This window comes from Thalassophryne amazonica, chromosome 10, assembly GCF_902500255.1.
Source record: "Thalassophryne amazonica chromosome 10, fThaAma1.1, whole genome shotgun sequence".
In the NCBI taxonomy this organism is placed as follows: domain Eukaryota; kingdom Metazoa; phylum Chordata; class Actinopteri; order Batrachoidiformes; family Batrachoididae; genus Thalassophryne; species Thalassophryne amazonica.
In genome coordinates, this window is record NC_047112.1 from 103,285,861 (window position 1) to 103,298,907 (window position 13,047).

Genomic DNA, 13,047 nt, shown 5'->3' on the forward strand with positions numbered 1-13,047 from the left:
CCCAAAGTAATGGAGACTGTGGTAGAGAGGTGAAGAAGACTGCACGCAGGGTGAAGTGGGTGGAGAAAGGTGGCAGGAGTAATTTGTTACATCAGACTATCTGCAAGACTGAAGGGGAACGTTTACAAGACAGTAGTGAAACCAGCTATGTTATATGGTTTAGAGATGTGGCACTAACAAAAAGACAGGAGGCAGAGCTAGAGATATTGCGATTTCCATTGGGATTGAAAAGGATGGACAGGACTAGGAATGAACACAGATGGGATGGTTTGGAGTCAAAGTCAGTGTCGCGAGATTGAGATGGTCTGGTCATGGACGGAGGAGGGACTCAGCACATATAGGGAGAAGGATGCTGACAATGGAGCCACCAGGCAGGAGGAGAAGACTGAGGCCAAAGAGGAAGTTTATGGATGCGCTGTTGGAAGACATGCCAGTGGTTAGCGTGACAGAGGAAGATGCAGAGGACGGGGTGAGATGGAAATTGCTGATCTGTTGTGGTAACCCTTAACGAAAGCAGCCAAAAAGAAGAAGATGATTATAAAATTTGATTAAATATACTTGATTCATCCCAGAATGGAAATTACAGTGTTCCAGCAGCAACTAACACATAAAAAGACGTACACCACACATATTAACAAACAAACACAGCCTGAGGTAGGTACAGAGGCATAGTATGTCCAAGATATGTGTGCAGACTAACTACTGCCAGACAAACAAATAGAATAAAATAAATAACAATCAAAATTTGTGGAAAGTTCTATTATTATATAGTTCCAGAGAAATAAACAAGATAAAATATAGCTTAGACTGCACCATCAAACATATGTGTAAATATAGAGGTAAGAAGTATACTGTAGCTCAACAGAATATTGTCCTCTGTCTGCTCAGAGGGGAGTAATCAAAGTGAGACTGGCAGGTGGGAAGGAAAAAAAAGTTCTGTAGTGTGACCCTCAATTGAGGTGATGTGCAGGTGATGTAAGATATTATATTAAGCAGTTTGTAGAGCATTCTTCTCTCCACCATCAAGTCCACGGGCTTCAGCACCCAGCACAGAGCCAACCTCCTTAATCAGCTTGCTCAGTTTTTTAGTCACTGGTTCTGATGCTTCTCTGCCACAACAGATGGCAGAGAAGAAAACTGCCAGATCTACACCTTGCTGCACAGATTACAGCTGAGCTTCCTCAAAAAACAAAACCCAATCTGACCTTTATTGAAAACTGTGTTCAACAATGTACCTCCAGTCTTATCATCAATATGAATGCACAAGTATTTAGAGTTCTCTACCACCTCCCCCTCTTCCCCCAGTTTGGAAACGGTGCTCAACGTAGCCCTAAAATCTACCACCATTTCCTTATTCACATTCAAGAGAAGGTGGTAGTTCCTGAACTGCACCACAAAGTGGCCCATGAGTTGGAGGCAGTGGCCGCGAGCTGTTGTGGAGGGCTGTAACTGTCGTTCTGAGCATTTTATTATAAACACACGGAAAATTATGGATTGCTGTGTCCTAACAGATCATATAAGACATCTGTACTGCAACATTCACACTGAGGTAAATTCTTGTCTTGTTTAATGTTGTATGCCAACAGTGTTAGTACTTTTAGCAGCTATCGGTAGCCTGATCAGTTATATCCCTTTAATGCACGATTCCTGAGAAAATAAGTGGCTCATAACTTTTTATGCCCACATCAAAGCAAAGCGTCAAAAACACGATTTAATAAACACCTAAACTGAGGTTAACCTGTCAGGTTAGCAGGTTCGGAATGCAAGACAGGGGCGTGTTCAGGCTTCTTTCTTCAGACAACGGAGCAACCCACACTCTACCTCATTATCCAGTTTGTCATGTCCTCGACAAAGTCGGCACTGCCACTGCTGCCAACATGGCAAAGCTCAGATATGGGCCTCATTTTGGCTGTTCCTGGTCTCTATAGAAAATCTAGGGGTGATGTCATGCAGGCTTTGTCCAGTAAAAATACAGTCTATGGTTGCGAATGTAAACAATGCCACCAGACTTGGTACAATGACCCAGTGTCTCTGACCGAAAAAGTGGTCCCCCTGCTTTAACTACACATGCATCATTTCGGACCGTCAGCAGCAATTCACAGATTCTCAGCGCATTTTTGCTTAAAACTGACTTTAGAATGATTTAAGAGGTTTTACTTTGTCATCTGATGGTTAATAATCACATTATTCCCTTTGATCGCTTTGGGTGGAGCGAGTTAGACTCAGAGTCAGACTCGGACGTAGTACTGTGGCGCTCTGATCACTCCCCCATCTTGTATTATGAAATAATGCTGAATTTATGTGGAGTGCAGTCTTAAGCAGAAATGAGGCGATAATTGGTGAATTGCTGCTGACAATCTGAAATGACACATAAGCAGTGAAGGCAGGGGGCACCGTTTTTTAGGGGGAACCATTCAGTCGGTGACACTGGCACAAAAAATGTAATAAAAACATGAAAAGCAAAACGATTCAACTGCTTAGTCATAACTGCAACTGGCAAAGGACAAAAAAGCAGGAAAATATACAACGCACCTCCCATAACGTGGCGACCCCCGCCCACACACACAGAGTAATATTACTTAAATACATTTAATAAAATACAGTGTAAGCAGTGCAAAACAGTGCACACTGAACTGACTCTGTGTCAGCTATCAATAGTATTGGGACATTTTCATCCAAGAGTTGACAAGACCTCATTAAGACACTGTTTTGGCAATTACGAATGTGGGTTGAGAAAGGGTTAGGATAAGACTGATGTGGGTTCCAGCAAATATAGGTATCCCAACAAATAAGGTGGATAGGTTGGCCAAAAAAGCTATGACAAATGAAAACATAGATATCAGTATCAATCTTTCCAAAGCAAATTAACACAATGGCAAAAATGCTGGGAGCCGGAGACTAAGGGTAGGCATTTATTTTCAATAGCTAGTAGAGTGACAGATTCTATAAGAAACAGGTGGGAAAGAAAGGATGAAGTCACTACTGCTAGACTGAGAATTGGTCATACTTTGTTGAACAGTACTGTCTTCCTCCTAGGAAAGCATCAGGATGGACTGTGTTTGGAATGTCCATAGCCAGCGACAGTGCAGCATGTTCTCATGTATTGTAATAAATATTCCAGAGAAAGGCAAGAACTTCTCTTAGAATTTAGAAGAACAGGCCTGAAAGAAGTTCCTGTACGAAGTATTTTAGACATAGGGTAAAGTGGGAGAGGGAAGTGTTGGGTTTTTAAATATTTGAAAGACACTGGACTCATGGAGAGGATTTAGACGGACTAATGCAGAAGGTGGCAGCAATGCAACAATAAGGATGCCAACTGCTGTTAAATGCCATAGAAGAAAAAGACGACGACAGGGTGCGCTTGATTTCCTCATAGGGGCACGTTTTAAGAAGGAGTGCATTTCCGCATTTCCAAAACGCCACAAGAAAGCACCATAAATAAATAAAAGTACTTAATTTAGTAATATTTGGAGTCAGTCTGGGTAAAGCGTTGGACCCATTGATTGTGCAGCTTAGGCTAAGCTAACGTTAGCTGACAAAACAGTGGTGCACTAACGTTGCAATTTATTTTCAATAAGTCACTCACGTCAGACAAATTGCCAGAAGCTCCATTGCTCAAAGTGGGTGTGTGTATATATCCAAAAGAGAAGAATTTCAAATTGTGTGTGCCTGCTCAATCACACCAATTGCCGTCTCTCACTAAAGGGTCTGTGGGTGTCTGGCTCCGCCTGGCTGCATAACTTCTTTCGAGTTTATTGGTGGTTTGCAAACCAACATGGTGCGCCCACCTGCACTCCGAACAGTCACTGAAACAAAAAGCTCCTCCCAGCAGGGTGATGTCCATCACTCATTTTTCTGTTTTTTTTTTTTTTTTTTGCTCCTAATTTTGTGGTTATGACTCACAGACTGTGTGCACTTGACCCGCCCAATGCCAAAAAAAAAAAAAAAAAAAAAAAAATGGATTTGCATGATTCACAAGAGCTTCATTTTTAGGCTGGAAAAGCTGGATTTCCAGATTTATCCGGAAGAATCACACCCCCATTAGTATCTATTCCTGACTTAAAGTGTAATGCATATGTGTTGATGGACAGACAACACAACAAAAACACAATAATGACTTACAACAAAACACAAATGAGCTGCTCTGGCCCCATTCACACAGGCCAGGTAATAAGTTCCTGTCTCAGTCTCTTGGACAAGAAGGAAGAATTTAGTTTTTAATTCTTAGTGGTCTTTACTGTAAATTACTTAATACTGATAAACTTTTCATGATTTTACAGCTTTTTTGCTTTATTTATTTCCAAGCAGTGATGTACTTGGTGGATAACAGACCTAGGCTTTGATGAAAAACTGATAACGAAGCTCATTTCAACCACTTGCTCCTAATTTCCACCATGGACATGATGAGAAAATTATTTCCTGCAACAAATGCAGACATACCTAGCAGGTGGCAGTGTTCAGCTGGTGGCAGACAGGTGTATGGTATACTGGATAAGCAAAACAAACTTGCTTTTTTGATTCATCTGGTGAATCAAAGTTAACTACCATCCAATCAGGTTATCTTCATTTTATGCCCTTTTAATATGGTGAGTTACAAGATGATAGTATTTATTGTTTTTACATTAGTGTGTTAAACTAGAGAGAATGGACTTATCCAGCCATTCTCTCATTGCATTTTACCAAAAAGCCTGGGTACATCAAACCTAAAATGTCTATTACCTACATAATAACACATAACCAAGACAGTCCTTACTAGACAAAGAAATATGACTGCGGCTTTGGTTTGGCAGAACTGACTAACACAAGCGAACCCAAGACAGAACAAACACAAAATCCAAGCAGACGGACATGTGCCTGTTTCTGCATTAGTATTCACCAATTCATTCATCAATATGAACTTTTAACGCATTTTGTCAGAAAAGCCAGAAAAAAAATATTACAGTCAAACATGAATCACTGAACAGGGAATAAATGTTTAAAATTAGGTTCAGAAGAAGAGTTAAAAAAATGTAATTTTATCATGACTATAGTTTGGACTATCTGTGACTGAATGTTCTGGAGTTATGGGGTAAAAACAGCAAGCATGGCGACAAAGGTCACTTTCAGTTTGGACGGGGTCAAAAGTTAAAGTTGCTCCAAATTATGGTAAAACATGATGCAAATTATTGGTCGAGTTAGTAGGATTTTAAAAAGGAATAGTTTGCACCATGTGTCATGCTTAGTTATGTTACGGGGTAACATATGTCACATGTCATAGAATCCAATGGACGTTGACATTGTTTGTCCTTTACTTTGGAGACCAAACATTCAACACAGTCAGAACTATTCCATTTGTTAATCCTATTAGTTCAACCAATAATTTGCACCACGTTTTACCAAAACTGGAGCAACTTTAACGTTTGATCCCTGTACAAACTGAAACTGACCTTTGTCACCATTCTTGCTGTTTTTACCCCAAAACTCCAGAACATTCAGTTATAGATTGTCCAAACTATACCTTTTTGGAATCTTTGTAATCAGACACATAATGTAGTACAGCTTTCAATAAGATTAAAATATTTTTTTTTACCCCTATGCAGTTCTTCAATTGACCCCTACTTGGCCCCCTATTTAAAATTCAAAAGGCTAACATTTTTTCTACAATATGTACCAAAAGGTATACATAGTTAAATTTTGGTTCTTGTAACTGGATTTGAACAATTGTTACAGTTATCTGCTGTACGGTTACGGTTACTTTTTTAGAACAAGCAGAGGGAAAAAAAATATGGACTCACTCAATTCTGAGGAAAAAATTATGGAATCATGAAAAACAAAAGAACGCTCCAACACATCATTAGTATATTGTTGCACCACGCCTGGCTTTTATAACAGCTTGCAGTCTCTGAGGCATGGACTTAATGAGTGACAAACAGTACTCTTCATCAATCTGGCTCCAACTTTCTCTGATTGCTGTTGCCAGATCAGCTTTGCAGGTTGGAGCCTTGTCATGGACCATTTTCTTCAACTTCCACCAAAGATTTTCAATTGGATTAAGATCCGGACTATTTGCAGGCCATGACATTGACCCTATGAGTCTTTTTTGCAAGGAATGTTTTCACAGTTTTTGCTTTATGGCAAGATGCATTATCATCTTGAAAAATGATTTCATCATCCCCAAACATCCTTTCAATTGATGGGATAAGAAAAATGTCCAAAATATCAACGTAAACTTGTGCATTTATTGATGATGTAATGACAGCCATCTCCCCAGTGCCTTTACCTGACATGCAGCCCCATATCATCAATGACTGTGGAAATTTACATGTTCTCTTCAGGCAGTCATCTTTATAAATCTCATTGGAACGGCACCAAACAAAAGTTCCAGCATCATCACCTTGCCCAATGCAGATTCGAGATTCATCACTGAATATGACTTTCATCCAGTCATCCACAGTCCACGATTGCTTTTCTTTAGCCCATTGTAACCTTGTTTTTTCTGTTTAGGTGTTAATGATGGCTTTCGTTTAGCTTTTCTGTATGTAAATCCCATTTCCTTTAGGCGGTTTCTTACAGTTCAGTCACAGACGTTGACTCCAGTTTCCTCCCATTCGTTCCTCATTTGTTTTGTTGTACATTTTTGATTTTTGAGACATACTGCTTTAAGTTTTCTGTCTTGATGCTTTGATGTCTTCCTTGGTCTACCAGTATGTTTGCCTTTAACAACCTTCCCATGTTGTTTGTATTTGGTCCAGAGTTTAGACACAGCTCACTGTGAACAACCAACATCTTTTGCAACACTGCGTGATGATTTACCCTCTTAAGAGTTTGATAATCCTCTCCTTTGTTTCAATTGACATCTCTCGTGTTGGAGCCATGATTCATGTCAGTCCACTTGGTGCAACAGCTCTCCAAGGAGTGATCACTCCTTTTTAGATGCAGACTAACGAGCAGATCTGATTTGATGCAGGTGTTAGTTTTGGGGATGAAAATTTACAGGGTAATTCCATAATTTATTCCTCAGAACTGAGTGAGTCCATATTTTTTTCCCTCTGCTAGGTCTAAAAAAGTAACCGTTACTGACTGCCACAATTTTTTTTCCTGATTTCTTATAGTGTTTCTTAAAGCCAGAAAGTTGCCATTTGAAAAGACTTTAGTTTTGTGTCATGTCTGTGATCTGTTTTTTTTTCTACAAAATTAAACAACTGAATGAACATCCTCCGAGGCCGGTGATTCCATAATTATTGCCAGGGGTTGTATAAAGAAAAATTGGTTCAGGTGTGTTGTGAGAGGTGACAGCCCATTGTGGCAGAATGAAATATGAATCACTCGAGTGTCTTTAAAGGTGGAAAGGAATCAAAAATCACTCACAATATAGCAAGGCTCACAGTAGGCCTTTTTCTCCACAGCGTAGAAGGGCTTGCCACGCAGCTTGCTGTTGCAAGTCATGCAGACAAAGCAGTCGACGTGGAAGACCTGGTCCATGGCGGTGCAGCCCGTACCTTCTCCCACTACATTCTCTCCACAGCTGGCACAGCGCCCTGCGGAGAGGAAAAAGGAGAAGAGGCTGAGCCCAGATTTGCTGATCCACAGATATTTGAAGTCAGGTAACAAATATCAGTACAACAGTCATCTTCAGCAAGCACCACTGCATGTCTGCGCTCAGTGAAAACAACATCCAAACAACTATTCACACAAGTGTGCTGAAAAGTGCAACTACATCCACACACCCACAGATGCACAACTGATACAACACAAACCTGATTAAATTTACCCTACAGTACCAACCAAAACCATCTAAATCACAACGGGCATCTATCATAAATGATGGCAACATACTTCAGCATATAAGCTAATGAGAAGAGCAGCACAGAGTGATTGGTTGTTAAATCCCGAACCCATGTATCGAGACACTGAACCATTGTCTTTGACCGCAGTTGGCGCTTCATAAAACTGAACCGAGATTAAATGTGCTGGACAGCGTCATCATTGAACACAGACAGAACGGAGTGGCGGAAAAGTCGAGCCTTTGTTTTGGCCCCTGCTGTCCACTGAAGCGATAACTACTGCATACACTGTACCAGTGTGTTAATAATGTTCGCGATGTGGTACATACTCTTTGTCTTGTTTACGGCTTAAAGAATAAAGCTAGCACTTATGGTTGATAAAAGAGCCAAAATAAATTTAAATTACCTGACGCAACTTTGGTTCTGACAGCCTTCAAACAGTCTAAAGAGCAGAAATATGATGGGAAAAGATCACAAAGCCTGTCTGATTGGGATTGTCAAAGTGAAGTAAATATGGTTGAGAAACCTTTGAGTACATCTGAGACAGCAATCGTGAAGAACACTGCAGCCCGACACTGTCCAAGTACACACATGTCAAAGTTAGATAATTGAACAGTTTGCATGCTTGGAATCATCTAGTGAATTTTCTGGAGTATAAGGCGCAGGTTTTTTGAAAACTAGTTTGGGGAGGGGGTTCTGCGCTTATACTGCAATGTGACTTACACAGGGGGGAGAGAACAAACAAGCCACATGTTACCAATGAGTGCAATGGTAAGAATATTGCATGAGGTGAAAGATGAAATGTTCCATTCAACAAGGAGCAGCATCTCCCTGTTCTTCTTGTTCTTTCTGTGCTCTTCTCATTCCTCCAGCTTGCAGTTCAGTTGTAGATCTGCTAAATGTTTGTTATGCTACTGTTTGCCTCAGCAGAGGTATTCAAGACTTTGCAGTTCAGCCAAGGAGTAGAAATTTAAGGCATCTTGACACTTGCGTAATGTTCATGACTAGTTCATGAAAATAATGCATGCCAGAAGTTTTGAACATTGACATGCAGCTGCACACAGCTAATGTACAGTTTACTTTACTCACTGGCACACCAGATTGTGTACCAGTGCAGAGATCAAATTTGTGCAAATGTCAAGGTGCCTTTAGTTTAACAGATTCTGGGAACAGCAAACAGCTTTTCCCCTAAGTTTTAAATAATAATATTATAATAATTATTATAATTATTATAATAATTAATATTATTATTAAATAATAATAATAAAGTGATTCTGATGAAATATAGGGTTCTCCCCAGACAATAGAATAATAGTGCTGTGCTGTTATACTGCCATTCAGCATAACTATACTGTGCTGTCATCTTGTGATGTTTTAGCATGAGACTTGGTGGAAATATGACTGGGCGCAAACCCATTTTTGCAGGGAAATTTCACATAAACAACTTCAGCTCTTTATTTTATCCTGTTTACATCCCGATGACACAAACCATGACAAAACATAAGCATTACATGAAGCTTGATGATCAGAGGACGATCTCTGCATTTTTGTTTCGTTTTGGCGGGGACCACAGACCGTGCGGGGCAATGAAATCAGGATCGATCAGACAGGCTAACAACAATGCTGTAGCCCCTCTGACAGTGAACAGGGAGACTTTTATGAAGAAAGCAGAATGGAAATTAAAATTTTTCAGGTACGGAGACACACTTTCATTCTTGTGTTAATTATTTCCATTCTTCTATGTTTTAAATGACATGTTGCACCGAAATCATAATATTTCCAAGTATTTCTGAGTGTTTGCATAGCTTTGAGGAAAATGTCCCAGCGTGCACTTGAATGGAATATAATCAATCAATTCAATCAATTTTTTTATATAGCGCCAAATCACAACAAACAGTTGCCCCAAGGCGCTTTATATTGTAAGGCAAGGCCATACAATAATTATGTAAAACCCCAACGGTCAAAAACGACCCCCTGTGAGCAAGCACTTGGCTACAGTGGGAAGGAAAAACTCCCTTTTAACAGGAAGAAACCTCCAGCAGAACCAGGCTCAGGGAGGGGCAGTCTTCTGCTGGGACTGGTTGGGGCTGAGGGAGAGAACCAGGAAAAAGACATGCTGTGGAGGGGAGCAGAGATCGATCACTAATGATTAAATGCAGAGTGGTGCATACAGAGCAAAAAGAGAAAGAAACAGTGCATCATGGGAACCCCCCAGCAGTCTACGTCTATAGCAGCATAACTAAGGGATGGTTCAGGGTCACCTGATCCAGCCCTAACTATAAGCTTTAGCAAAAAGGAAAGTTTTAAGCCTAATCTTAAAAGTAGAGAGGGTGTCTGTCTCCCTGATCTGAATTGGGAGCTGGTTCCACAGGAGAGGAGCCTGAAAGCTGAAGGCTCTGCCTCCCATTCTACTCTTACAAACCCTAGGAACTACAAGTAAGCCTGCAGTCTGAGAGCAAAGCGCTCTATTGGGGTGATATGGTACTACGAGGTCCCTAAGATAAGATGGGACCTGATTATTCAAAACCTTATAAGTAAGAAGAAGAATTTTAAATTCTATTCTAGAATTAACAGGAAGCCAATGAAGAGAGGCCAATATGGGTGAGATATGCTCTCTCCTTCTAGTCCCCGTCAGTACTCTAGCTGCAGCATTTTGAATTAACTGAAGGCTTTTTAGGGAACTTTTAGGACAACCTGATAATAATGAATTACAATAGTCCAGCCTAGAGGAAATAAATGCATGAATTAGTTTTTCAGCATCACTCTGAGACAAGACCTTTCTGATTTTAGAGATATTGCGTAAATGCAAAAAAGCAGTCCTACATATTTGTTTAATATGCGCTTTGAATGACATCCAGAGTAAGGATCTGGTTAGACACCATGTTTCTAAGATTTGTGGGGCCAAGTACAATAACTTCAGTTTTATCTGAGTTTAAAAGCAGGAAATTAGAGGTCATCCATGTCTTTATGTCTGTAAGACAATCCTGCAGTTTAGCTAATTGGTGTGTGTCCTCTGGCTTCATGGATAGATAAAGCTGGGTATCATCTGCGTAACAATGAAAATTTAAGCAATACCGTCTAATAATACTGCCTAAGGGAAGCATGTATAAAGTGAATAAAATTGGTCCTAGCACAGAACCTTGAGGAACTCCATAATTAACTTTAGTCTGTGAAGAAGGTTCCCCATTTACATGAACAAATTGTAATCTATTAGACAAATATGATTCAAACCACCGCAGCGCAGTGCCTTTAATACCTATGGCATGCTCTAATCTCTGTAATAAAATTTTATGGTCAACAGTATCAAAAGCAGCACTGAGGTCTAACAGAACAAGCACAGAGATGAGTCCACTGTCCGAGGCCATAAGATCATTTGTAACCTTCACTAATGCAGTTTCTGTACTATGATGAATTCTAAAACCTGACTGAAACTCTTCAAATAGACCATTCCTCTGCAGATGATCAGTTAGCTGTTTTACAACTACCCTTTCAAGAATTTTTGAGAGAAAAGGAAGGTTGGAGATTGGCCTATAATTAGCTAAGATAGCTGGGTCAAGTGATGGCTTTTTAAGTAATGGTTTAATTACTGCCACCTTAAAAGCCTGTGGTACATAGCCAACTAACAAAGATAGATTGATCATATTTAAGATCGAAGCATTAAATAATGGTAGGGCTTCCTTGAGCAGCCTGGTAGGAATGGGGTCTAATAAACATGTTGATGGTTTGGATGAAGTAACTAATGAAAATAACTCAGACAGAACAATCGGAGAGAAAGAGTCTAACCAAATACCGGCATCACTGAAAGCAGCCAAAGATAACGATACGTCTTTGGGATGGTTATGAGTAATTTTTTCTCTAATAGTTAAAATTTTGTTAGCAAAGAAAGTCATGAAGTAATTACTAGTTAAAGTTAATGGAATACTCAGCTCAATAGAGCTCTGACTCTTTGTCAGCCTGGCTACAGTGCTGAAAAGAAACCTGGGGTTGTTCTTATTTTCTTCAATTAGTGATGAGTAGAAAGATGTCCTAGCTTTACGGAGGGCTTTTTTATAGAGCAACAGACTCTTTTTCCAGGCTAAGTGAAGATCTTCTAAATTAGTGAGACGCCATTTCCTCTCCAACTTACGGGTTATCTGCTTTAAGCTACGAGTTTGTGAGTTATACCACGGAGTCAGGCACTTCTGATTTAAAGCTCTCTTTTTTAGAGGAGCTACAGCATCCAAAGTTGTCTTCAATGAGGATGTAAAACTATTGACGAGATACTCTATCTCACTTACAGAGTTTAGGTAGCTACTCTGCACTGTGTTGGTATATGGCATTAGAGAACATAAAGAAGGAATCATATCCTTAAACCTAGTTACAGCGCTTTCTGAAAGACTTCTAGTGTAATGAAACTTATTCCCCACTGCTGGGTAGTCCATCAGAGTAAATGTAAATGTTATTAAGAAATGATCAGACAGAAGGGAGTTTTCAGGGAATACTGTTAAGTCTTCTATTTCCATACCATAAGTCAGAACAAGATCTAAGATATGATTAAAGTGGTGGGTGGAATCATTTACTTTTTGAGCAAACCCAATAGAGTCTAATAATAGATTAAATGCAGTGTTGAGGCTGTCATTCTCAGCATCTGTGTGGATGTTAAAATCGCCCACTATAATTATCTTATCTGAGCTAAGCACTAAGTCAGACAAAAGGTCTGAAAATTCACAGAGAAACTCACAGTAACGACCAGGTGGACGATAGATAATAACAAATAAAACTGGTTTTTGGGACTTCCAATTTGGATGGACAAGACTAAGAGTCAAGCTTTCAAATGAATTAAAGCTCTGTCTGGGTTTTTGATTAATTAATAAGCTGGAATGGAAGATTGCTGCTAATCCTCTGCCCCGGCCCGTGCTATGAGCATTCTGACAGTTAGTGTGACTCGGGGGTGTTGACTCATTTAAACTAACATATTCATCCTGCTGTAACCAGGTTTCTGTAAGGCAGAATAAATCAATATGTTGATCAATTATTATATCATTTACCAACAGGGACTTAGAAGAGAGAGACCTAATGTTTAATAGACCACATTTAACTGTTTTAGTCTGTGGTGCAGTTGAAGGTGCTATATTATTTTTTCTTTTTGAATTTTTATGCTTAAATAGATTTTTGCTGGTTATTGGTGGTCTGGGAGCAGGCACCGTCTCTACAAAGATGGGGTAATGAGGGGATGGCAGGGGGAGAGAAGCTGCAGAGAGGTGTGTAAGACTACAACTCTGCTTCCTGGTCCCAACCCTGGATA

General features: G+C 39.9%; 1 protein-coding gene across 5 annotated transcripts in view; it reads right to left on the bottom strand.

The window, feature by feature from the left end:
• The window catches only part of lpp (LIM domain containing preferred translocation partner in lipoma), a 489,494-nt gene that overhangs the window by 65,091 nt on the left and 411,356 nt on the right, over positions 1 to 13,047 (bottom strand). For all 5 annotated transcript variants that reach the window (XM_034180670.1, XM_034180672.1, XM_034180668.1 and 2 more), the window contains one exon: positions 7,348 to 7,517. In XM_034180670.1, the coding sequence (XP_034036561.1) occupies positions 7,348 to 7,517 (170 nt within the window). The remainder of the gene's footprint in view (positions 1 to 7,347; positions 7,518 to 13,047) is intronic.